The sequence below is a fragment of the Mya arenaria genome, chromosome 6 (genome assembly GCF_026914265.1).
Source record: "Mya arenaria isolate MELC-2E11 chromosome 6, ASM2691426v1".
Taxonomy (NCBI): domain Eukaryota; kingdom Metazoa; phylum Mollusca; class Bivalvia; order Myida; family Myidae; genus Mya; species Mya arenaria.
Genome location: NC_069127.1, coordinates 24172395 through 24195714, shown reverse-complemented (window position 1 = coordinate 24195714; position 23320 = coordinate 24172395). Strand labels below are relative to the sequence as shown.

The following is a 23320-nucleotide window of genomic DNA, read 5'->3' as shown; positions in this document are numbered from 1 at the left end:
GGTTGGGCCTGACCAGTAGACCCTGTTTGTTTTGGGGGTCATCAGGCCAAAGGTCAAGGCCACAGTGACCTTGAATGATAAATTGTTGTCCGAGTGATAATTCGACAATGCCTGCACCTATGGCCCTCAAACTTGACTTGGAGGTTGGGCCTGACCAGTAGATGACCCATATTGGTTTAAGGTGTCATTTGGAAAAAGGTCAAGGTCATAGCGACCTTGAACGATAAAAGGTCCGAGTGATTACCTGACAATGCCTGCACCCATGGCCCTCAAACTTGACTGTGAGGTTGGGCCTGACCAGTATATGGCCCCTATTTATCTTAAGGGTCAAAGGTCAGGTCACTGACCTGTAATGGCATAATGATTTTAAAGCTTTTCTGAGTGATAACTCAACAATGCCTAGACCTATGGTCATCACATTAGACATGGAGGCTGGGTCTAACCAGTAAATGACCCCTATTGATTTTAGGGATCATCAGGTCAAAGGTCAAGGTCACCGTGACCTTGAATAATTAATGGTTGTCCGAGTGATCTGACAATGCCTACACCCCTGGCCCTCAAACTTGACTTGAAGGTGGGCCGGACCAGTAGATGACCCCAATAGATTTAAGGGGTCAAAGGTCAAGGTCACAGTGACCTTAAAGGCAAACTCGACAATTCCTAGACCTTAAGTCATCAAACTTTACATGAAGGTTGGGCCTGACAAGTAGATGACCCCTATTGATTTTTGGTGTCATCAGGTTAAAGGTCAAGGTCACAGTGACCTTAAACGCTCAAAAGTTCACAAAGCGTCTCCCAGTGATATCTTAACAATGCCTGGATCTATGATCATCAAACTTGATATGGACGCTGGACCTGACCAGTAGATGACCCCTACTGATTTTAGAGATCATCGGGTCAAATGTCAAGGTCACAGTGACTTTGAATGCGAAAATGTTGTTCGAGTGATATCTTGACAATGCCTGCACCCATGACCCTCAAACTTGACTTGGAGGTTGGGCCTGGCCTGTAGATTACCCATTTTGGTTTTAGGGGTCAAAGGTCAAGGTCCCAGTGACCTTGAATAATTAAAGGTTGTCCGAGTGATCTGACAATGCCTACACCCCTGGCCCTCAAACTTGACTTGAAGGTGGGCCGGACCAGTAGATGACCCCAATAGATTTAAGGGGTCAAAGGTCAAGGTCACAGTGACCTTGAAGGCAAACTCGACAATTTCTAGACCTTAAGTCATCAAACTTTACATGAAGGTTAGGCCTGACAAGTAGATGACCCCTATTGATTTTTGGTGTCATCAGGTTAAAGGTCAAGGTCACAGTGACCTTAAACGCTCAAAAGTTAACAAAGCGTCTCCCAGTGATATCTTAACAATGCCTGGATCTATGATCATCAAACTTGATATGGACGCTGGACCTGACCAGTAGATGACCCCTACTGATTTTAGAGATCATCGGGTCAAATGTCAAGGTCACAGTGACTTTGAATGCGAAAATGTTGTTCGAGTGATATCTTGACAATGCCTGCACCCATGACCCTCAAACTTGACTTGGAGGTTGGGCCTGGCCTGTAGATTACCCATTTTGATTTTAGGGGTCAAAGGTCAAGGTCCCAGTGACCTTGAATAATAAAAGGTTGTCCGAGTGATCTGACAATGCCTACACCTCTGGCCCTCTAACTTGACTTGAAGGTGGGCCGGACCAGTAGATGACCCAAATAGATTTTAGGGGTCAAAGGTCAAGGTCACAGTGACCTTGAAGGCAAACTCGACAATTCCTAGACTTTAAGTCATCAAACTTTACATGAAGGTTGGGCCTGACAAGTAGATGCCCCCTATTGATTTTTGGTGTCATCAGGTTAAAGGTCAAGGTCACAGTGACCTTAAACGCTCAAAAGTTAACAAAGCGTCTCCCAGTGATATCTTAACAATGCCTGGATCTATGATCATCAAACTTGATATGGACGCTGGACCTGACCAGTAGATGACCCCTACTGATTTTAGAGATCATCGGGTCAAATGTCAAGGTCAGTGACTTTGAATGCGAAAATGTTGTTCGAGTGATATCTTGACAATGCCTGCACCCATGACCCTCAAACTTGACTTGGAGGTTGGGCCTGGCCTGTAGATTACCCATTTTGATTTTAGGGGTCAAAGGTCAAGGTCCCAGTGACCTTGAATAATAAAAGGTTGTCCGAGTGATCTGACAATGCCTACACCTCTGGCCCTCTAACTTGACTTGAAGGTGGGCCGGACCAGTAGATGACCCAAATAGATTTTAGGGGTCAAAGGTCAAGGTCACAGTGACCTTGAAGGCAAACTCGACAATTCCTAGACTTTAAGTCATCAAACTTTACATGAAGGTTGGGCCTGACAAGTAGATGCCCCCTATTGATTTTTGGTGTCATCAGGTTAAAGGTCAAGGTCACAGTGACCTTAAACGCTCAAAAGTTAACAAAGCGTCTCCCAGTGATATCTTAACAATGCCTGGATCTATGATCATCAAACTTGAAGTGGATGCTGGGCCTGACCAGTATATGACCCCTACTGATTTTAGAGATCATCGGGTCAAATGTCAAGGTCACAGTGACTTTGAATGCGAAAATGTTGTTCGAGTGATATCTTGACAATGCCTGCACCCAGGACCCTCAAACTTGACTTGGAGGTTGGGCCTGGCCTGTAAATTACCTCTTTTTTGTTTTTAGGGGTCAAAGGTCAAGGTCCCAGTGACCTTGAACGCAAAAAGCTTGTCTGTGTAATAACTTGATAATGCCTGCACACATGGCCCTCAAACTTGACATTTAGGTTTTGGGAGTTGATGACTCCTATGGATTTTGAGGTCATAGAGCCAAAGGTCATGGTCATAACTCATATTCATCATTAAAATTTTGTCACATTTTACTTATTCCCTGTTGCTAAGAGGATACATTTTTTATCTGCAAATATCAGTCATCATCTGAACATTATTAATTATTAAAAACTGTACTTACTATCCTCACAATTTGAATGGTCATAATTTTAAAACTGCCTCAAAGGCATCCAATGTCAATATCAAATCAGCTGTCATTTCGGTCCATGCATATTTCATTTAATTGTCCAATAAACCTGACAACATGGCGCTCAGAGGGGGAGGGGCATAATGTTTGACAAACATCGCTTGTTGCTTTTGATACGCACATCTAATATTTTAACCAGGTTTTCACAAAGTGAGATCTGGTTATTAAAATGACGTACGTCGGTGTTCGGGCGGCCCAACGGGAGGGCGGCGTCAAACTTTAGGTAGGGTTGACATATTGCGACTAAACTTGATATATAGGAATAGTTTATAGAGACCTTTCATATGTTTGGAACCCCGACAGTTTTGGTCACGGTTAACGTTACTGTTACTAAAAATAGAAAAATGGTTCGTACTGAATATAAACTTTAGTTAGGGTTAATATTCTGACCAAACTTGGTATGCAGGAAGAGTTTATGGAGGACTTTCATGGAATTGCATGAAAGGGTTAAGGTCACTGTTACTAAAAATAGAAAACAAAACACTGTTGAAACTGAATCTCACAACGATGGTTGAAGTTTTTCTGTAAATCATTGAAACTCTGGTTTCGTCCAATTGCAGCGTTCTTGTTTTCTTTTTAATTTGACTTTTTTATTTCTCTTGACAGGCACATATTACACCATTTATAGTGTGTTCATTTCTAAGACAGCGGCGTTTAGTCGGGCGCGCTGTCCTATGACATCTCTTGTTTATTATGCTCTCTTATTTTATGTCGCAGGTGTAGCGTGGCAGACAGGAGAATCAACTAGTCCGGCATGACGTCATTCATTTCCACTCTCGTAGCTTTATTTTCCAATCTTTACCATACTTGTCACAATGTTATTTGACACAATATCTCGAGTTTAATCAACAGCCAGATATAACTTTCAACTCTTTTGAGTTATGGCCCTTGATTTGTCAATATTTTACAAGCTTCGCTTTGTCCAGTCTCTAACGATCATTTTTATCTAAAAAATAACCAAGCTCATGAAGCTTGGTTGAAATGTTCAAGCCTTAACGGCATAATGTCTCAACCAAGTTGGAGCAACAGCCAGGTCACATATTAAGTCTTGAGTTATAGCCCATTTATATTGTATTTTCTTTACCACATTCACTCCTTACTATCAGCTACGTACAACAAAGAATGATTCTTGCATTTGAAGAAACGCAAATTCACTTATGTATTTAAAAACTATTACAAATTAGCAAAACATACTCTTCATAGCGTGCAGAAGAGTTCAAATGTACTAACACAATACAGTAGGCTGAGATATATTAAAGCACTCTGTGTCAATATTTTTCTTCTACGAATAATTTGGTGTGTGGACTGTGAATACAGCAGAAATATGATATGAACCACGCTTGAGTATGTTTTCTTGCCAGAATCCAGTGCAGTGACCTTTTGGGGAGGCCATGAGAAAGTACCCCTAGTGAGTATTGACCCCACAACCTCCAACCTCTTTGGTGAGAGGAGGACACTTATACCACTAGACCACTCTCACCCTACTCCGAATAATGTATGGTCAAATCAAACTTGTACTCAGACGTTAGTGAAATTTGACCCATAGGTTGTATAGTCACTGAATATGATAAGCGCACCCGCTTCTTACTTCTAAAAGGCGACCCGAGTTAGACTCACGGCTAGGGCGCATGTGCGTTTGGTTTGCGTTCACCGAGCCGGACACTTCGGCTTCACCCACAACACAAGAGCACACTCTCGCGTAACATCGTGTAAACGAGAGTGATTAATATACTAGTAATATCTTCTATGTAATCATAAATGTATTAAGTAAAAATGGCATTTTGATAATGAAACACCCTTTATTTTTAGCAGTTTTGAATTGTCACAATTTCATTCATGAAAGAAGGACATATAGGTCACCTAACATTTTTTTCTGTGTAAGCTTGATAATCTTGATCCCAGGGTGTGACATGTTGAGTGACAATAACCAGCATGAACTTGGCCAAAAACGAATCTTGAGCTGTTCAAGTTACATTGAAAATTGCTACATAAATTGTATAAAAACACAAACGGAAAAAACAGGAAAACTGACAAGGCGACATTCCGTAGCTGATGAGAAATTAGAACGGACCATCGTTTTTTCTGTATTATCAGCGAAAAAACGAACCAAACATGCAATTTCGTATCGTCCTTTAATAAATTCTTCGTCCAATAATGTTTTGTTCAGATATGAGGATCATTAGCATCAATGGTAATGTTCAAGTACACCAGCGTAGCTGTAATCAACCAATCAGATCCTCTCACACAAACATATTACCAACCAATGAACTCATCTCGCACATACTTCTATGAACCAATCAAATCACCCCCACACGAGTTTGTCACCAACCAATCAAGTCACCCCGAACTCCATGGTAGAATTTCCCAGTCCCCTCTTCGCCCTGTAGTTTCGCAAGAACGGACATCATCTTGGTAATACTCTCTCCCGTGTCGATCAAAGCGTTGGGTCCACCCATTTCAGTTTTCACCCACCCTGGATGCACCGCCGTCGCTAAGATGCCGTCCTCCTTCAGCTCTAGAGCTAGGTTTGTGGTTATCATATTTAAGGCGGCCTGAAAAGGGAATAACCTCAACTTTGGTATGCAAAATATATGAAGCCTATTGCAGCATCACCAACCGGAAACAGTTTACCATAGATACCAAGGACACAATCGTTGATTGAAAGTGGCGACATTGAAACTATCAGAATCACGAAAATCATTATCATTCCAAAGCTACCATACTTGCAAAGTCTTGAAAATCAATTGGAGTTTGTGGCCTTTGTATTTGGCAGACGTTCTACTATATGTTACAAACGTTATGTGTGATGTCCACGTGGGTGGCATTTGCATCCCTATGAACGCTTTAAATATACTAGTATAGGATTATAAGGAAATGAGACTCTCACTTTAGAAGGTCGATAGGCGTAACTTCCACCGGATGAGTTTTCAGAGATGGAGGCGACTCCGGTGGAAATGTTGATGATGGCAGCCCGGCTACAAGACATCGGCGCATCGGGGCTCAGACTTGCAGCTTGCTTCAGCAGTGGCAGGAGCGCCTGTGTGCAGTTATAGAAGAGAAAAGTGAAGGAAGACATTGATCATAGAGATGTCAATGGCGGGGATACCATAACAGGACATTGGCAAGGACGGGTTGGCCCCGGCATCTTGGTTAAGTAACGGCGGGTATGTTTAAGAAGCTGAATAACCTCACGAAAATCAAGTCCATCAATCGGAATGAAACACAGCAAATTCAAAAGAAAGACATTTGCAAAACAGTGCATCTACACCCTCTTTATGCACCAGCCAATTGTATGGTTCGGGGGTATACCAGGGATAGCGGGGGAAATGGGCCGTGTTTTTACCTTCGAGGTGGCCCCGCACTGTCGAGTGAATGCGGTGGTTTTGTTTTCGCGCCGAAAATAGCGGGGAATGAACCTGACCTAGGATGTCCCCGGGTGCGGGGGCATTTGGTGGGGATTTTAACAGAAGTTTGTCCCCGCAGAGCGGGGATTTTACCTGGGATTGGATGGACTGGGGCTGTGGTTACAATTGACTGATGCATTAACAAACTATTATGCCATGTATATATAGAACAGTTGATACATACCCTCGCCACCATCAGTGGACCAATAGCGTTAGCCTCGAAGTGACGGCGCATCTCCTCTCTCGTGACTTCCTGAAGGCTCTTCCGTACGCCGACGGCAGCGTTGTTTATGAGAAGGTTCAGACCGTCCGCCCCGACGATGCTTTCCACGTAGCCTCTGGCTCCATCTATGGTCGAGTCGTTTGTTACATCTTGTGATGGATTGATAAGATTAAGGCGAGTATGAGGTGGATGTTGCATTCTTTTGCAATAAATTTACGGCAGTGTTTGAATATTTTCTTAAAGCTGCACTCTCACAGATTTACCATTTTGACAACTTCTTTATTTTTTGTCTTTGAATGAGACAATTTTGGCCTAAATATCTGCAAACTAGTGATATAAGACTGCTGACAAAAAATCAGATCGCAGATTTTTATCTTTCTGTTCGAAAATTAATTTTAATGGCTTAAAGCGTTACTAACGGTTTAAGAAACATGCATAAAACATCCTTTTTTGAACTTAAAAATGAAAATCTGTGATCTGATTTTTTGTCAGCAGTCTTATATCACTGGTTTCCATGCATTTTCGCATAAATTGGCTCGTTCCAAGACAAAAAATAAAAAAGTTCTCAAAACTTTCAATCTGTGAGAGTGCAGCTTTAATATATGAACGGAAATCAATTCCCTGGCTGGAGGCCCGTTTGAATGTACTTTTAAAGCTCAGACAACACTTTTTAGCGACTGACAATCAAAAGGCTTACCAAGTTTCACTACATGAACAGACGGACTCTTTTCTGCGATGGATTTAAGATCCTGAAAAAAAATATGTACGTTAGTATCTTCAATTAGAAGAATGCAAGTTCGTCAGAAATTAACAGTGGATGTTTCGAATTAAATCAGGGGTGGATCCAGGATCCGACGTTAGAGGGGGCGCAACTGAGGAGCGTAACCTTTACGGACATGCGCCCCTCCCTCAGAACCGATTTTTGTTTTGTTTAATATGTTGGCTCTCACGGTTTGGTTTGGGGTATCCCCCGAAGAACAGTTTAACAATTTCTTGTCCAAAATGGTGCATTTTGGGCATATTTTATTACCTTTTTTTCTCCTATAATATATATTGAAATAAAATGTAAACAGGGACGATTTTAGAGGGGGTGGTGCCTTCAACGTTAGGGTAAATGGTATAAACTTCTAGATTGGACAACTTGTTCACGATAGTCATGAGCAAATACATTTAAACTCGTGGCGCGTACGACCGCGGTGAATCTTAACATGACACAAAAGAACATCAACAGCTGCTTATTTAGACATCAATATATAAATTATGTCACTTTTATACATGTATTTTCATCGCTTACTCAAAGTCAAGGTAACTGATGGTATGACGTAACCTATTTTACCATTTATGTAAACAGAACTGAAATAATTACCGCAGCATTATCCGGCGCTCTACAACAGGCGAAGATAAACTTCGGAGGAGTCTTCAACGCCAGGAATTGCCTCACAAACTCCAGCCCAATTCCTCTGTTAGCCCCTGTCACAAGCACTGACTTCGGACACAACGCCATGTTCCAGATACAGCGAAAATACAATGTAGATAGCGACACGAGTTGTCGTTCGTATCATAGATAACGGGATGTTTTATGTGCTGTCACGAATAAATCTCGAGCAGAAACCAGTTTGCATGGAAGTTTAGGATTAGGCTTTAGAGGGGTGGGGGGCGTTCTTAAGGAGCGCAACTAAGAAAGTACGCCCCGATCGCAAATAATACAAACGACACATTAATTATAGATGAGTCAAAATCCGCGATTTTTTACCACGTTTTATTTCTTCACTTTACAAGGGCCGTAATGTGATATAGTTCCCGAGTGTTTTTTTTCTTGTTAATATATTTAGTTAGGGTCAATCCCTGAGCGAGGCTGCAAGTCTTCCGGAACGACTCTCCGTTGGTGAATTGCCTTGTTCAACTGTATTTTAAGATCTTCGGGGATCTAATTTCGCATTATTGACATTTAAAATGAACGCACGCATTTAAGAGGCCAAATTGGGGGGAACTGAAATCAGGGTTCGTCGCAGGTACCGTATACGACAATAAGGATAAAAGGCCCCGGCTATAACTATAACGAATAAGTTTAACAACTATTAAAAGATTCATTTTGGTAATCGAATATTCGATAAAAAACAACAACCGAATATTCGAAACTCAGTTATGTCATTCGTTTGTATTTCTAGTTTTATGCGTAAATTGTGGCATGTAAATAATATATAACCGTTTTAATTAATCTGACATAGTAAATTGGATTCCATTATTTTCTGAAATAATGCACTCCAATTCACTATGTCAGATTAAAACGGTTCATATGGATTCTAGGATCTTGTATAAGTGATAAATAAGTGACCTTGAACCATTTTGAGGGAACGCGCATCGAATGTGTTGTTGTCCTTATTTGAGGCAAAGAACCGTGGGACTTGATCCTACGACCTCTTGGAAGCACTGGCAGGCGGTTGTCAATCATGTTACAATGAGCCAACACAAATTAAACCAAGTTTTAGTATTAAACAAAATTTGTTTCGCCAATGAGTGGATGCTGCCAACGCCGATATATCCGATTCAGGGAATTCTAGTTTTATTTTGGGCAGCATTTCGTTGCCGCTTTGTCGGTAGGTCCACCCGTCCGTCTATACTTCAAAACTCATCAGCCACACCAACCCGACACGCAGCGTGCATGTTCCAGCCCTTGCATTCAAAGGCCAATGCCACACTGATCAAAAGCAAGATTGTTATTGGTCTACATGAAAACACATAATACGATGGAATTATTAAAAAGGGACTATTTCATGGTTTTTAAAATGCACTTATTACGAAAAAATAATTTATTACGAAATAAAGTGTGGCAAAACAATAGCAGTGTTAAAACTGATTTACTGACGACTGAAACCCTTTTACAAATGCTGATATATGCTCAACTATTGTCTTAAAAGTCCACGGTCTTGAAAAGCCTTTGTAACTTGATTCAGCAAAAGACTGTATCGTGATTGGTTGATTGACAGAATCACGTAATGCTACCAATGTATTCAATAAAGGTTAAACTATTTGTCACTATGAGTCCTTGTGGGCGAGTTTACATGGTCTCAGTTTTCAAAAAAAATAACCACTGTACTTTACTTGCGTGTGTTCGCTCCCAACTACAACAAGTGTTTTTTCACAGTTGTATTTTTCTGCAATTTCAGTATCAAAGAGTAAATAAATAAGTGTGATGCATTATACCGGGAAAACCTATTTTGGTGACAAAACTTGAGCGGGCCCTATTAAGACGTGGTGAGACTGTTCACCACCTGGAGTCGAAGGGCAGAGCAGAGGTTCGAACCCCCTACCTACACGGTCAGACAACCATTGTCCGCTCCAGAACTCCTTAAATGATGGTAGCACATATTACTTGGCACAAATATTTACCACAAAAGCTCATGTCCAGAGTGCATGTTCAAACTACCTCAGTATTTTCAAGGTCAAAGTCATACTATGATTACAGATCAGATAGCATTTTCATGATCGCATCAATCAAGGAAGGGTTAAAAAGTAACTTCGAACAAAATGTTCGTTCGCCTCATTGAGACAACATGCAGAGCGTATGTTCCATCAACCTTCAAGGCTAAGGTCACACTTAGGGTCAAGGAAAAATTAGTATTCATATTTTCATATCAGGATATTCAAATAAGATGGCACATACGCGCATCCCTAAAAACACAAGAACATGAATATTTTCTATTTGCACTTTCCTTCCAAATTGTTTGTGTCCGCTCTTTTATTCCGCAAATGGTCCGAATTCATACCGCGTCCGGGAGCATACATCATATAAACGATAGCCTTGTCTATCAGCTTAGTAAAGCAAAGAATGATTATTGCATTTGAAGAAACGCAATTGAAAACGATTTTAAATTTACAAATTATTACTCTCTAAGATAACAAATACGGATGGCAACCACGATCAAGATATGAATAAGTATTTTTTACTTCTACGAATAATTTGTTGTTTTTTGCTCTATTGTGAAGACAGCTAAAAGCTAATATGAAACACGCTTGAGTCTGTTTCCTGGACAGAACCAGTGCTGTGACCTTCTAGGGAGGCCATGATAAAGTACCCCTGGTGGGGATCGAACCAAAAACCGACGGACACCTATACAACAAAATCTCTTTCACACCTTCAAATAATTTATCCAATTAAATACATGTACATAGACGTTAGTGAACATTGGCCCATAGGTTGTAGATTAAATCATTGAACTTCTATCACCGAAAGAGGCTTGGGCCCCCAGAAATACATGTTTAAACTTTAAACATATTTAACAGTTTTTTCTAAAACCCTACATACAAATAAAAGTACTTTCACTAAATTTATGTAATCATCAATGTATTTAGTAACAATGACATTTTGGTAATTGGCATTTTTGACATGTCACACGAGAGAAGCACATAAAAGTCAACCTTTCTTCTGTGTGATTTCCATATTCTAGATCCCACGTGGCGAAACGTTGTGACCATGGGCTTAGAACATTCTGCAATGTTTAAGTCCGCATACTGCAGAAGTCAAGCGGTACACTTCTGACATTAATTTCATTGAAATTGACCAAACACGAATCTTGAGCGGTTAAAATTGCATTAAAGTTTGGTTCATAAATCGTATGATAAACTAGCACAACAGAAAAGAAACACACACACCGACAAGGCGACATTTCGAAGACAAGAAATTAAATCCTGCCAGCGCTTTTTTTTGTATTATTTGAAAGAAGAAGCAAAATAAACATGAATTCTTGTATCGTCCTTGGGGTAAATCCAATGTTTTGTTAAGTTGTGAGGATTATTAGCACCAATGGTTATGTTCACGTTGATCAGCGAAGCAGTTACTAACCATTCAAATACCGCTTGGCCTGCTACCAATCAAATAAACCCACACAAAACGTTATCAACCAATTAAATCACCATACACAGCCTCTTCAAACCAATCAAAACTCCACAGAGTCCTGAGTTGGTTTTGTTACCAACCAATCAAACCACCCCGTACTCCATTGTAGAACTTCCCAGTCCCCTCTTCGCCCTGCAGTTTCGCAAGAAGGGACATCATCGCAGTTATGCTCTCTCCCGTGTCAATCAAAGCGTTGGGTCCACCCATTTCAGTTTTCACCCACCCTGGATGCACCGCCGTCGCCAAGATGCCGTCCTCCTTCAGCTCTAAAGCGAGGTTTGTGGTGAGCATATTTAAGGCTGCCTAAAAGAGAACAATTCAGCAAGTCAACATAAACATTGTAATGAAATAAATTTTGTGTATATTCTTGCAGCATCACCAACCGGATATAGTTGATCATGGACACCAAGGACACAATCGCTGACTGAAACTTGCGACATTGATTATTGTTTCGAATATAAGAATCACTAACATCATTGTGTCCATACTTCATCCGGAGCTTTTGTGACCTTGACCTTTGACTTGTGTGTCTACTAACGGACTATGTTACAAACGTTATTACTTGTATGACATGTTTAAGTTGGTGACATGGGCAATCTTATAAACAATTTATATTGAGAACTTTACAGAAATGGGACTCTTACTTTAGAAGGTCGATAGGCGTAACCTCCACCGGACGAATTTTCAGAGATTGAGGCCAGTACGCTGGAGATGTTGATGATGGCCGCCCGGCTACAAGACATCGGCGCAGCGGGACTCAGACTTGCAGCTTGCTTCAATAGCGGCAGAAAGGCCTGTATAAAGTTGTAGAAGAGAAAAAGTAAGCAGAAGCCGACCTTGACTGAGACGTTTATTGCGGTGATACCGCTACATGACATTGGTAAGAAAGGGCTGGCCTCCGTAACTTCCATTAATAACGGCGGGAATGTTATGTAAGCTGAATTACATAAAGAATGTCAAATAAAACATAACCAATTTTAAAGACATCAAAAAGCAAATCAGTGCATCTATACTATTTTAAACAAAACATTATGCCATGTATATAGAACAGTCAATACAAACCCTCGCCACCATCAGTGGACCAATGGCGTTAGCCTCGTAGTGACGGCGCATCTCTTCCCTCGTGACTTCCTGTAGGCGCTTCTGTACGCCGACGGCAGCGTTGTTTATGAGAAGGTTCAGACCGTCCGCTCCGACGGTGCTCTCCACGTAGGCTCTAGCTCCACCTATGATCGAGTCGTCTGTTACATCTGGTTGTGGATTGAGAAGAATAAGGCTAGTGTGAGGTAAATGTTGCATTCTTGTGCAATGAATGTAATTTAGTTTTTCGAATATTAATTTTTAACATGAACGGGTTCGAATTCCTTGGTGATAAGCAGGCCTGAGGCAGTCTTACCGTAATTTTTATGTTTAAGCACAGACAATACCTCATTTTTTGTGACTGACATACAAAAAGCTTACCAATTTTTACGACATGGACAGACGGACTCTTTTCCGCGATTGAGTTAAGGTCCTGAAAACAGAATAAAAGATGTTCAGTTCCTTACATATTGAAGAATTTAGGTTCACTAGTGTTTACCAGCGGTTGTTTTAACTTTGATATAAGTAAACGAACAAAGGGTTAAACAAATTTAAATTTGACAACTCGTCATGATAGACATTAGCCCATGCATAGAAACTTGTCACTCATCTGACCGCTGTGAATATCAACAGTACAAAAGTACACACACAGTCGCATATGCAGACTTCATTACATAAATTATGTCACTTATTTCCATTATTTACTCCAATTTTGGTAAACTAATGGTATAATATGTAACCTATTTTGCCCTAAATGGAAACAGAACTGAAAGACTTACCGCAACATTTTCCGGCACTCTACAACAAGCGAAGATAAACTTCGGAGGAGTCTTCAAAGCCAGGAATTGCCTCACAAACTCCAGCCCAATCCCTCTGTTGGCCCCTGTCACTAGCACTGACTTCGGACACAACGCCATGTTTCATACAACCTTGACTACGAAACTATATGATAGATAGTGGACGTAAATCGTTGTCGTTCGTATCAAAGATAACGGATGGTTAGTTGATATCTTTCACTCAGCGGATGTAAAGACAGGTATACGCTCATATAATTAAATTCAGAGCACAAACTAGTTTGCAAGGGCGGTTTCAGGTTTAGGCGTTAGAGGGGGCGCGCTTTGGGAGTGCAACTATGAAAAGTACACCCTTTCCCAAGGAATACGAACAAAACATGAGTTTAATGAGTAATTTGAGGTCGTTCCCACTGAAAGATATAGCCATTGTAGTCTGAAATACATTGGACCCCGTTGGCTTGATACCCCAGGGACCGGCCAAAATATCGAGCCAAGCGGGAATGCTTAGATATAGTAAAAAATCGGCCCTTTACATAAAGTTCAAACCAACAGGTTTCGACTGTAATGCATTCACGTGCATTCTTTTCATATTGTAAACCAAGTATTGACATAAAAATGTAAACCTGAACAATATAAGAGAGGTCGCGAGCCGAATGCGTCCCAGTTTTACTCTGCGTTTGGTGTGTCCTTGTTTCGAGACAAAGAGTCGTATGGCTCGTACCCATGAGCTCGTGGAAGCGCTGGCAGGCAATGTGACAATGAACAATAAGTACAAATTGAAATGGTCAGCTATTTTGAATTCACGACACGTCCGAAAAGTCAGTGATGTTTTAATGTTAAAGGCAAATTAAACACACAGATACCAAATTAATTTAGTCAGTATCTGGCATGAGTAAGGGTTAGCTGTTAGATGAGAACTGCATCATTTATCCAAATCTTTAAAGATGCACTCTTACTCCCAGATAAGATTTAATACAGTTAATAATATTGTTTTAATATTCCAGAAAGGATGAATACATGTCAAAAACAATGGTTCTTATGAAGGATACCGAGTTTAATTTGAAAGAAATAAGCATATAACACGGTATTTCTACCTTATGAGACTATACATGTAGTAGACCGCAGTAAATCTTTTAGCATTCACCAATTATTTAATATGTTTGCGCTTTCTGCTATTAAATACACGGTTTCAATCTTGTTATCAGTCATTTATATTTTCCATAAATGCATTAATTAGTAAGTAGTTAAAGGTTTATTAGGCATAATTGATTTTTGTTATACATGTGTATGTATTTATTTTGAATAAGAGTGTATCACATATCAAATCACGATAAAACTAAATAATTGAAAATGATTTATGGTGTCAATTTTAATATGTATTTGTTTTCATTAACATATCTTAAAACACAACAACAAAAAGCTTACTGAAATTAGTAGGGGATTAACGATATTAATCCAAATGTATGGCAAGGTCTGACCGAACAGTACCCGTTAAATATAGACGGTCCACTACGTACATATATAAAACTTACCATGGGTGAGTTGGGCATTGAGAAGATTTCATAATTCGTGTGACTTTGTGTAGAATAAATTCAAAGATAAAATGGTAGGTTTATTTTGCAGTTATCATCATCATTATCACCAAATCAGCGTCATCATCAGTTATCATTGTCATCGTCAACAAATTAATCATCTATTATTATGTTTCAGATGAGACTGTTGGTTCTTGTGTTTGCGGTCACAATTCTGTATGCAGTGTTGGTAGAAGCCTCGCCAAGGGTAATTTTTTTAATAGTACTATCCCGTCTTTGAACATTACGCACGCTCTTACTAAAGTTTGAAAATGATATGGGGGAATTTCGAATTAAAATTTACTGGAAACGAAGTGTTCGTCACAACTTCCGACTTCCTAAATAATGTCAACAACTCATTCCTGACTTCATTAGACAAGACAGCAACTTACGTAAATACGTGATCACTATTATTACTACATTGTACTTGCTACGAACCTTAACTCACAACGTACGATTTACTAAACACAACCCACTTATTTCTAGATCATGATCATAACTTATTAATACATATGACAAAGTGAAAGAACAACTTACGACATACTTAATCGAGGCCACAAATTACGACTTGTTAAATTGTGGTCATAATTAACGACTTGCTAAATCGTGGCCACATCTTACCACTTGCAAAATTGTTACCACAACGTACGACTTGCTAAATCGTGGATACAACTTACGACTTGTCGAATCGTGGCCTCAACTTACGACTTGCTAAATCGTTGCCACAACTTACCACTTGCAAAATTGTTACCACAACGTACGACTTGCTAAATCGTGGATACAACTTACGACTTGTCGAATCGTGGCCTCAACTTACGACTTGCTAAATAGTTGCCACAACTTACGACCTGCAAAATTGTGGCCACAACTTGGACTTGCTTAATCGTTGTCAAAACGTGAGACTTGCTCAATCGTTATCAAAACTTAGGCTTGCTTAATCGTTGCTTAAACTTACGACTTGCTTAATTGCGGCCACAACTTAAGACTTATTAAATCTTGGCCACAACTTGCTAAATCGCAGTCACAACCTACCACTTGTTGAAACGTGGCCACAACTTACGACATGCTAAATCGTGGCCACATCTAATGTCTTGGTAAATTGATGCAACCATTAACGACTTGCTAAATCAGGTGACATAACTCACGACCTGCTAAATCGTGGCAACAACTTACGGTTTGCTAAATCATGACCACAACTTACGACATGCTAAATCTTGGCCTCAAACTTAGGACTTGCTAAATCGTGGCCTCAAACTTAGGACTTGCTAAATCGTGGCCTCAACATACGAATTGCGTAACCTTGGCTCAACTTACAACTTGCTTAATCGTTACTACAACATACGACTTGCGAAATCGTGGCTTCAACTTACGACTAGTTAAATCGTGGCTTCAACTTACGTGGCTTCAACTTACGAATTGTTAAATCCACCTTCAACTTACGAGTAGTTATATCGTGGCTTCAACTTATGACTTGCTAAATCGTTGCCACAACTTACGACTTGCTAAATCGTTGCCACAACTTACGGCTTGCTAAATCGTTGCCATAACTTACGACGCACTAAGACTCATGCGGTCATCTTATCAACGAGCGAACGCCGGAATATCAAGAATTTCAATTGAACATTATGTCTGTGCTTCGGTAGTCAAACATCATCCCCTAGGACATAAGTTCCGAAACTCAACATGCGGCCCCATTATTATTTTTCGCATGCGGACACTTTTTTTAATTGGCCCCTTTACTCTAGGATATTTGCCCCTTCATGGTTTTGCAAAAGATGGAAGTTCCAGTATTCCGTTTTATTTATTATTATTATCTTTTCAATTCAATAAAATATTTTAAAGTGTTCTTACGTTTCATCAGTTCATCATTTTATTTATGAGTAATTTAAAAGTGAAGGGGCTAATGTCCCGTGTTGAAGGGGCTAATGTCTAATGTTGAAGGGGCTATAAATTGTCCGCATTTGCAGCATATTGAGCTTAGAGGGTAATATCCTAGGGGTTATGTCCAACATTCGAGTATGGGAAAAATAATTAAAAGTTTGACATGCAGAAACAAATATGTTTTGTCTAATCTGATAAATGAAGTTCTTCGTTTCGAAATCATAACTACGCAGAAATATCCATTCGGAAAAGCATATGTGCATTAAAAAGATAGCCTCCATGTCACATGTATATATTTACACCTTAACTTCCATTCCTTAAATGAACTGCCTTTCGGCAATTGCGTTCATCAATCGATGAACGCAACATCTCCGGATATGTTTGGATCGCAATTCATCGCATAACAATAAACATGAAAACTATTGATCTTGGTATTATTTGTATTGTGTCAGCAGGTCCCGTAAAATATTAATCAACATTTTAGAAAGTGCTAAGTTATTATATTTTAAACGTTTTGTTGCCAAAAGTGTTTCAATTTTACGTTTAAAAGTGATTTCAAGTGGTTGATCTTTTCCAGCGTTATTGTGACGTCATTTGAAAAAAAATGTTCCCGCTAACAGTCGGGTCGTCCTATTTACAGAATGGGTAAGAAAGGATTACTGAAAGGTAATCCGAAATGAAACGAAGTATTTTTTTAACGTTTCTTGAATAAAATAATGAACTATAGGTGTAAATATAAGGAATGAATTGCGGGGTTGACGTCATTATCGGGGATATGAACGCAATTGGGCTGGTCAAAGTACGCGTGGAGTCCTTCGGACTGTACACACTTAGACCAGCACAATTGCGTTCATACCCCGATATTGACATCAAACCCGCAATTCATTCCTTAAATATACATGTTTTTTTTATATTAAACATTTAAATAACTGGTTATAATCACGTTTTTTATTTAACCATCTTTTCTTCACCAGTTTCTTGTGAATTAACTCTTTTTTACACGCCTTAAAGATGCACTCTCACAGATTTACCATTTTAACAACTTGTTTTATTTCTTGTCTTGGAATGAGCATTTTTTTAAGTAAATATCTGCAAACCAATGATTTTAGATGGCTGACAAAAATCAGATCGTAGATTTTCATATTTCCGTCTAAAAAATAATGTTTTATGGCTTAACCGTCAATAACGGTTTAAGAAAAATGCATCAATCATCAAAAAAATAACGTAAATATAAAAATCTGCGATCTGATTTTTGTCAGCAGTCTTATATAACCGGTTTCCATGGATTTTCGCAAAAATTGGCTCGTTCAAAGACAAAATATAAAAACGTTGTCAAAACGCACAATCTGTGAGAGTGCAGCTTTAACGCTTTAACGTTCGAAGTAAACAAAACAGTATAGTTAAATCATAAACACTAGTTTATCATTAATTCAAATCCATCGCAAAGATGGGCATAGAATAGTCGCCATTGAAACAGACCACGTTCAGAAAATAAGACTGTCCTTGACAAAAAAAGTTTTCAGTCGCAATACTGACATACATCCTAAGAAGAGAAAGACCGGAAGTCGCGACAGGGATGGGCATAGAATAATCGCCATGGAAAAAGATCATGTTCACAATATGGCGGAAGAAGACAAATCTGTCCTAGACCCCAAAATGTTCAGTCGAAATACAAAAGTACGTCCTAAGAAGGCGGGGAACAGAGCGATTCAGACCACGTTCAGATAATGGCGAAAAAAGACAGTTCCAAATTCAACAACGAAGTGATTAGTCGCAGTAGTAAAATACGTCCTAAGAAGGCAGGGGCCAGAGGCGGCGACAGAGTTGGACATAGAATGGTCGCAATGGATTCAGACCACGTTCAGATAATGGCGAAGGTAGACAGGCCCGACCTAAGCAACAAAGTGTTTAGTCGTGGACCTAAGAAGGGAGGTTCCAGAGGGGTCGACATGAGGTCACATCACCACGGCATCTTCTAACAGCAATGGCAGCTTATAATATTATAATAGTTCAAGGTTATAATCAGCATCCGCCCATGACTCAACTTCTGTGTGACCTCACCTTCAATTACATGTATTTAAAATTAATTGTGATCTTTAATGAACTGCAAGCTATTTTTGTAAGTTTAATCATTTATTTGTATTGTTGTTGTTGTTTTTTCGATTAAAATAACATTATTGTAGTGTATCTTTCGCTTCGGCCTTTGTTTCCACTTGACTTGATCCTTCATTATTTCCAAATAATTAAAAAAAGATCAAAAAGTAAAAGAGGCTTACATGTTTTGTCTTTTACCTACACTGTTATGTATCGTCACCATCGAACTAACGGTTGTCATTGGTGTTGACGATGTTGTTGTTTTTGTTGTTGTTGTTTTTGTTAACATAGTTTTTTCATTTATCCGTTATGAATGCTGACCGTTACGTCCATGTTACTGCTTCTTAGTAAGGGAGGAAACCGCGCATTTTAAAATAGTGTCGAGTGTGGTACTTGCTCCTCTTTCAAACATTGTTCACTTACTGATAAAGCTGAGAATGGAATAAATGACATGATAAACCGCAAGTTGCACCTACCTATGTATAGATGTGCTGATCGAATTTACCCGTTTGTAAAATATAAACTGTTACCAATGACGTCATCGATCCTGTACAAGCTCGGGACAATAACATTTTACGATATGCATGGGTGGATCCAGGATTTGACGGTAGAGGGGGGCGTAACTTAGGAGTTTTTTTGTCTTGCGCCGTTCCATCAGAGCCGAAATGTCTTTGGTTTAAAGTGTTGGCGGTGTGGTTTGGGGGTACTACCCTAAGAAATCTTGAAACAAAATCTAGTCCGAAATGGTGCATCTTTTGAGTAGTTTCTTTTTCTTTTTTCCTATATTGAAGTAAAAAGTAAACTTGGACGCTTTTAGTGGGCACGCGCGCCTGGTGCCGCCCCCCCCCCCCCCCACACACACACCTGTATCAGTGTATCCGCTAGTGAGACTTGTATTTTGTAGTCTAAGAAGTAAACGTATTATATAAAATGTAATCAAAAGGGTCAAATGCAAATATAACTTAATATTCTGAAGGTTGTGAAAAGAAAACATAAAATAAGTTGGTATGACTACTGTATCAATTACCTGTTCGAAACGCAAGTACAGAATTACAAACTAGATGAATACGATTAAACATTCCGAGCTAAGCCTAGTGAATCAATTATAGTTAAGTGATGTTAACATGGCAAAGATAGAATATTTGCTTTGGTTGTGTCACCAACATGTTAGTCAAATATTGTCATGTAAAATAAATATGCAACAGCTTGTTGTACTTGAGCAGCACAACTGGGTAACAAGAAACTACTTTAAAATCTTATAAAATCGAATAAAAATATACATAAAACGAACTCTGGTATATGGAACCATTGTTTACATTTTCCAACAGAGAAAAAATCGAAAGCGATGTTTTATGTATCTTTTCATATCTATAGTCAATTTCCTAAAACGTTCAAAGGCATTTTAAAGAAAGGTGTAAGTATTTTTGTTTACATAACAGTATTATGTACAATAAAGTAACATGACAATGAAGTAGATGTATTTCAGAAAGTTTTAAGTTATATATGACCAGTGAATTACTGAAGTTAGTGACATAGGTTAGGAAATAACTCATGATGTTTTATGAATACAGCCCTGTTCACATTATAGTATGTTATATATATTATGTATATAATTATGTAAAAAGAAGAGCGCCGCAGAGGAACGCCAGCGCTCGTTTGATTGTTTTTCGAACAAGGGTCAGAAGCCAACAATTATTAGAGCCATAGTTATGGGCGTTGCTTAAGTTTGATTTAAAAAAATTGAACGTTTTTGAGTAATGACGTTTGGCAAGTAATGAACTTTATTTCTTCTTGAAAATGAAGCTGAAAAAAAAACCAACAACATAAACTCAAATTCTATCAAAATACCTCGATTGGTTTTTTTTCCAAGCTAAAAAAACCCCGCATTATCTGGCAGATAGTGCCACCCATGTAGTTTAAAATTATTTATTTCACAACTTGTGAAACAAGTTATTACAACAGGATATCAATCACTTTCGTTGGCACGAAGTTACGCGATAGTGTGGTCTTGTGGGGGAAAACGGAGTACCGAAGGAAAACCCGCTTGCCCGCGTTGGTGACCACAAACCAAACTCACATGCGCCAAGGCGATCGAACTCGGTTCACCTTCGTGGGAAGCGATTGGCGCTAACTACTGCTTCAACCGGGCCTTGTGTTTTAGTTATGAGCCACAGACTGCCATCTACTCAGTTATTAAAAGTCCATGTGACATCAGACCAACACATAGGTATTTTGTTAAATAACGGATACATATCATAATATAATATATTTATAACAGAAATTAAAAAAACATCAATATGTCTACAGTTTAAAGTAATGAAACGTGCGAGCCATTGAAACACCAACAGATGCCTTCAGGGAAAAGCATGCTCGACCCTGAAGGGGGTCCACTGGTCTTTATATACACTAACTTCTTTATTCTTACATAGCCCGGGCTTTGCTAATTTGCATATTACCAACCAAGTTTACATCCGGTATGAACGTACTTCCGTTTTATACGGAACATTATTATGAACGCACGACCGCTACAGTGGACCGTTACAGTGAGGAAAATTTGATTTTTAAACGAATGAAAGTTGGCCATGATGTAAGCGAATCCAACAATATGGGTATTAATTGGAGATTTATAACGTTACGTTAATGGCTTCTATTTGAACCAAAACTGTTTCTATGTCACAGACACGCGAATTATACACTGCTGTAGGTCGAACAATAAAGCTTTAGAATCAGCAACAACAATAATTCATTTAAATGGAAACAACCTTATTAGCAATTCAGATTCTATAAACCGGTTCATGACTTGCCACGCAAGAGTTTATGTCTTTGCTTAAAGTGACACTCTTATCCAAAATCAATACATACACATGTATAACAAACATAACTTTGGAGTGATAAACCTTTAATTCTTACTAAATAATGCATTTATGGAAAATATTGATTACTGATAACAAGATTGTGATCGTGTATCTTATAACTGAAAACGCAAAAATATTAAATGATTGGTGAGTGCTAAAAGATTTACTGTGATATTCTATCGCCTCATGAGGTAGAAATAACGTGTTTTCTGCGGCTTTCTTTCCAAGAACACGGTATCATTCATAAGAAACATTGTTTTTGACATTTATTCATCCTTTATGATATATGAAAACAATTGTATTAATTGTGGTAAATCTTATTTGGGAGTAAGAGTGTCACTTTTACAATTCTGATTTGTGCTATACACGATATCTTTCAACGAGTGGTGTTTATTCATAAACGTTTCTCCAATAACAAATGACGAATTAGTGCATTCGTGCTTATAATAATTAAATGATTAATTTATCCCTGAATTTCATAGTCGGTGAATTTGTTTGTTTTATTCGTGATATTTCAAGATATCGTATTATTTGTTTTCATATTTATCGCTAAATATCCTATTCGGTTATTTTGTATGTCTCATTTTATACCTAATTATGCAAGTTTTTGCCTGAATCAATGTTATCAAGACGATAATATATACGATGTTATGTAACTGTGGCATCATTAAGAAGTTTTAAGTGTCAGAAAGTACAAAAGATGGAATGTATTTGTTATCACTAGCAGGATTCTATTATCACATTTCTGTTGCATGTTATCGGCCACAGTTCTAGGTATGCGGTTCCCAGCTGGGCGCGACAGTCAGGGGCATTTCTGCTCTATAGGAAAACGGGTATGTTTTCAATTCATTAACGTGGTTGTGGCTAGTTGCGGCGTATTAAAGGGCCCATGGTGCCTTAAAGGGTGTGTACGATGCTTAAAACATGTGAACGGTTACGTTAGAAAATCAACTAAAGATAAACAAATATGTTGGAATTTGTGACAGAGATGATCGATTATTGAACGATAGATTATTGAACGTTTCAATATCTACTTGTAATTTATTTTTGTTACAATGTATTACAGTTGAGACAATTAAAGAAGCAACTTTCAATACAACAAGTCAAGCAAAAGTAGGTACTGCAAAATATCGTGTCTTTTTTATCAGAAGGGAAGGTCTTAATGATATTCAGCTGGCAGCGCCTACCCCCCACCCCAAACCCCAACGCATCCCCCCACCCCCGACCGCCCAAAAACAACAACAACAACAACTACAACACAACATCAACAAACAAACAAACAAATAACTAAATAAATAAAATGGTGAATGCAAAAATAGAATACGGAAAAAATGAAAATAGTCCATGTGAACATTCCACGTCAATTTGGTAGATACATAAGCATAAAATACAACAGAATGCATCATTTCAGACAAAAATTAGTCAAAATGCCGTTGCGGGAAGACCCCATAAGCCCTATTACCATTTTCGGTG

The 23320-nt window shown here is 38.9% G+C and overlaps 2 protein-coding genes across 2 annotated transcripts; both read right to left on the bottom strand.

The window, feature by feature from the left end:
- Positions 1-4983: 4983 nt before the first annotated feature.
- LOC128236934 (C-factor-like) lies at positions 4984-8246 on the bottom strand. Its single transcript, XM_052952072.1, has 5 exons — positions 8042-8246; positions 7373-7424; positions 6637-6824; positions 5936-6085; positions 4984-5600 (listed from the first exon to the last, which is right to left on the bottom strand). Exons 1-5 carry the CDS (start codon positions 8177-8179, stop codon positions 5370-5372), a joined length of 759 nt encoding a protein of 252 aa, XP_052808032.1. The 5' UTR covers positions 8180-8246; the 3' UTR covers positions 4984-5369.
- Positions 8247-10812: 2566 nt separating this feature from the next.
- LOC128237643 (C-factor-like) lies at positions 10813-13569 on the bottom strand. Its single transcript, XM_052953234.1, has 5 exons — positions 13432-13569; positions 13034-13085; positions 12635-12822; positions 12217-12366; positions 10813-11875 (listed from the first exon to the last, which is right to left on the bottom strand). Exons 1-5 carry the CDS (start codon positions 13567-13569, stop codon positions 11645-11647), a joined length of 759 nt encoding a protein of 252 aa, XP_052809194.1. The 3' UTR covers positions 10813-11644.
- Positions 13570-23320: the final 9751 nt, after the last annotated feature.

Coding starts and splice junctions, on each gene's coding strand:
- LOC128236934 (XM_052952072.1), bottom strand. CDS start 8,179: ATGGCGTTGTGTCCGAAGTCAGTGCTTGTGACAGGGGCTAACAGAGGA. Junction 6,086..6,636: donor GTCCACTGATGGTGGCGAGG/GTATGTATCAAC, acceptor AACTGCACACAG/GCGCTCCTGCCACTGCTGAA. Junction 5,601..5,935: donor ACGCCTATCGACCTTCTAAA/GTGAGAGTCTCA, acceptor TTCCCTTTTCAG/GCCGCCTTAAATATGATAAC.
- LOC128237643 (XM_052953234.1), bottom strand. CDS start 13,569: ATGGCGTTGTGTCCGAAGTCAGTGCTAGTGACAGGGGCCAACAGAGGG. Junction 12,367..12,634: donor GTCCACTGATGGTGGCGAGG/GTTTGTATTGAC, acceptor AACTTTATACAG/GCCTTTCTGCCGCTATTGAA. Junction 11,876..12,216: donor ACGCCTATCGACCTTCTAAA/GTAAGAGTCCCA, acceptor GTTCTCTTTTAG/GCAGCCTTAAATATGCTCAC.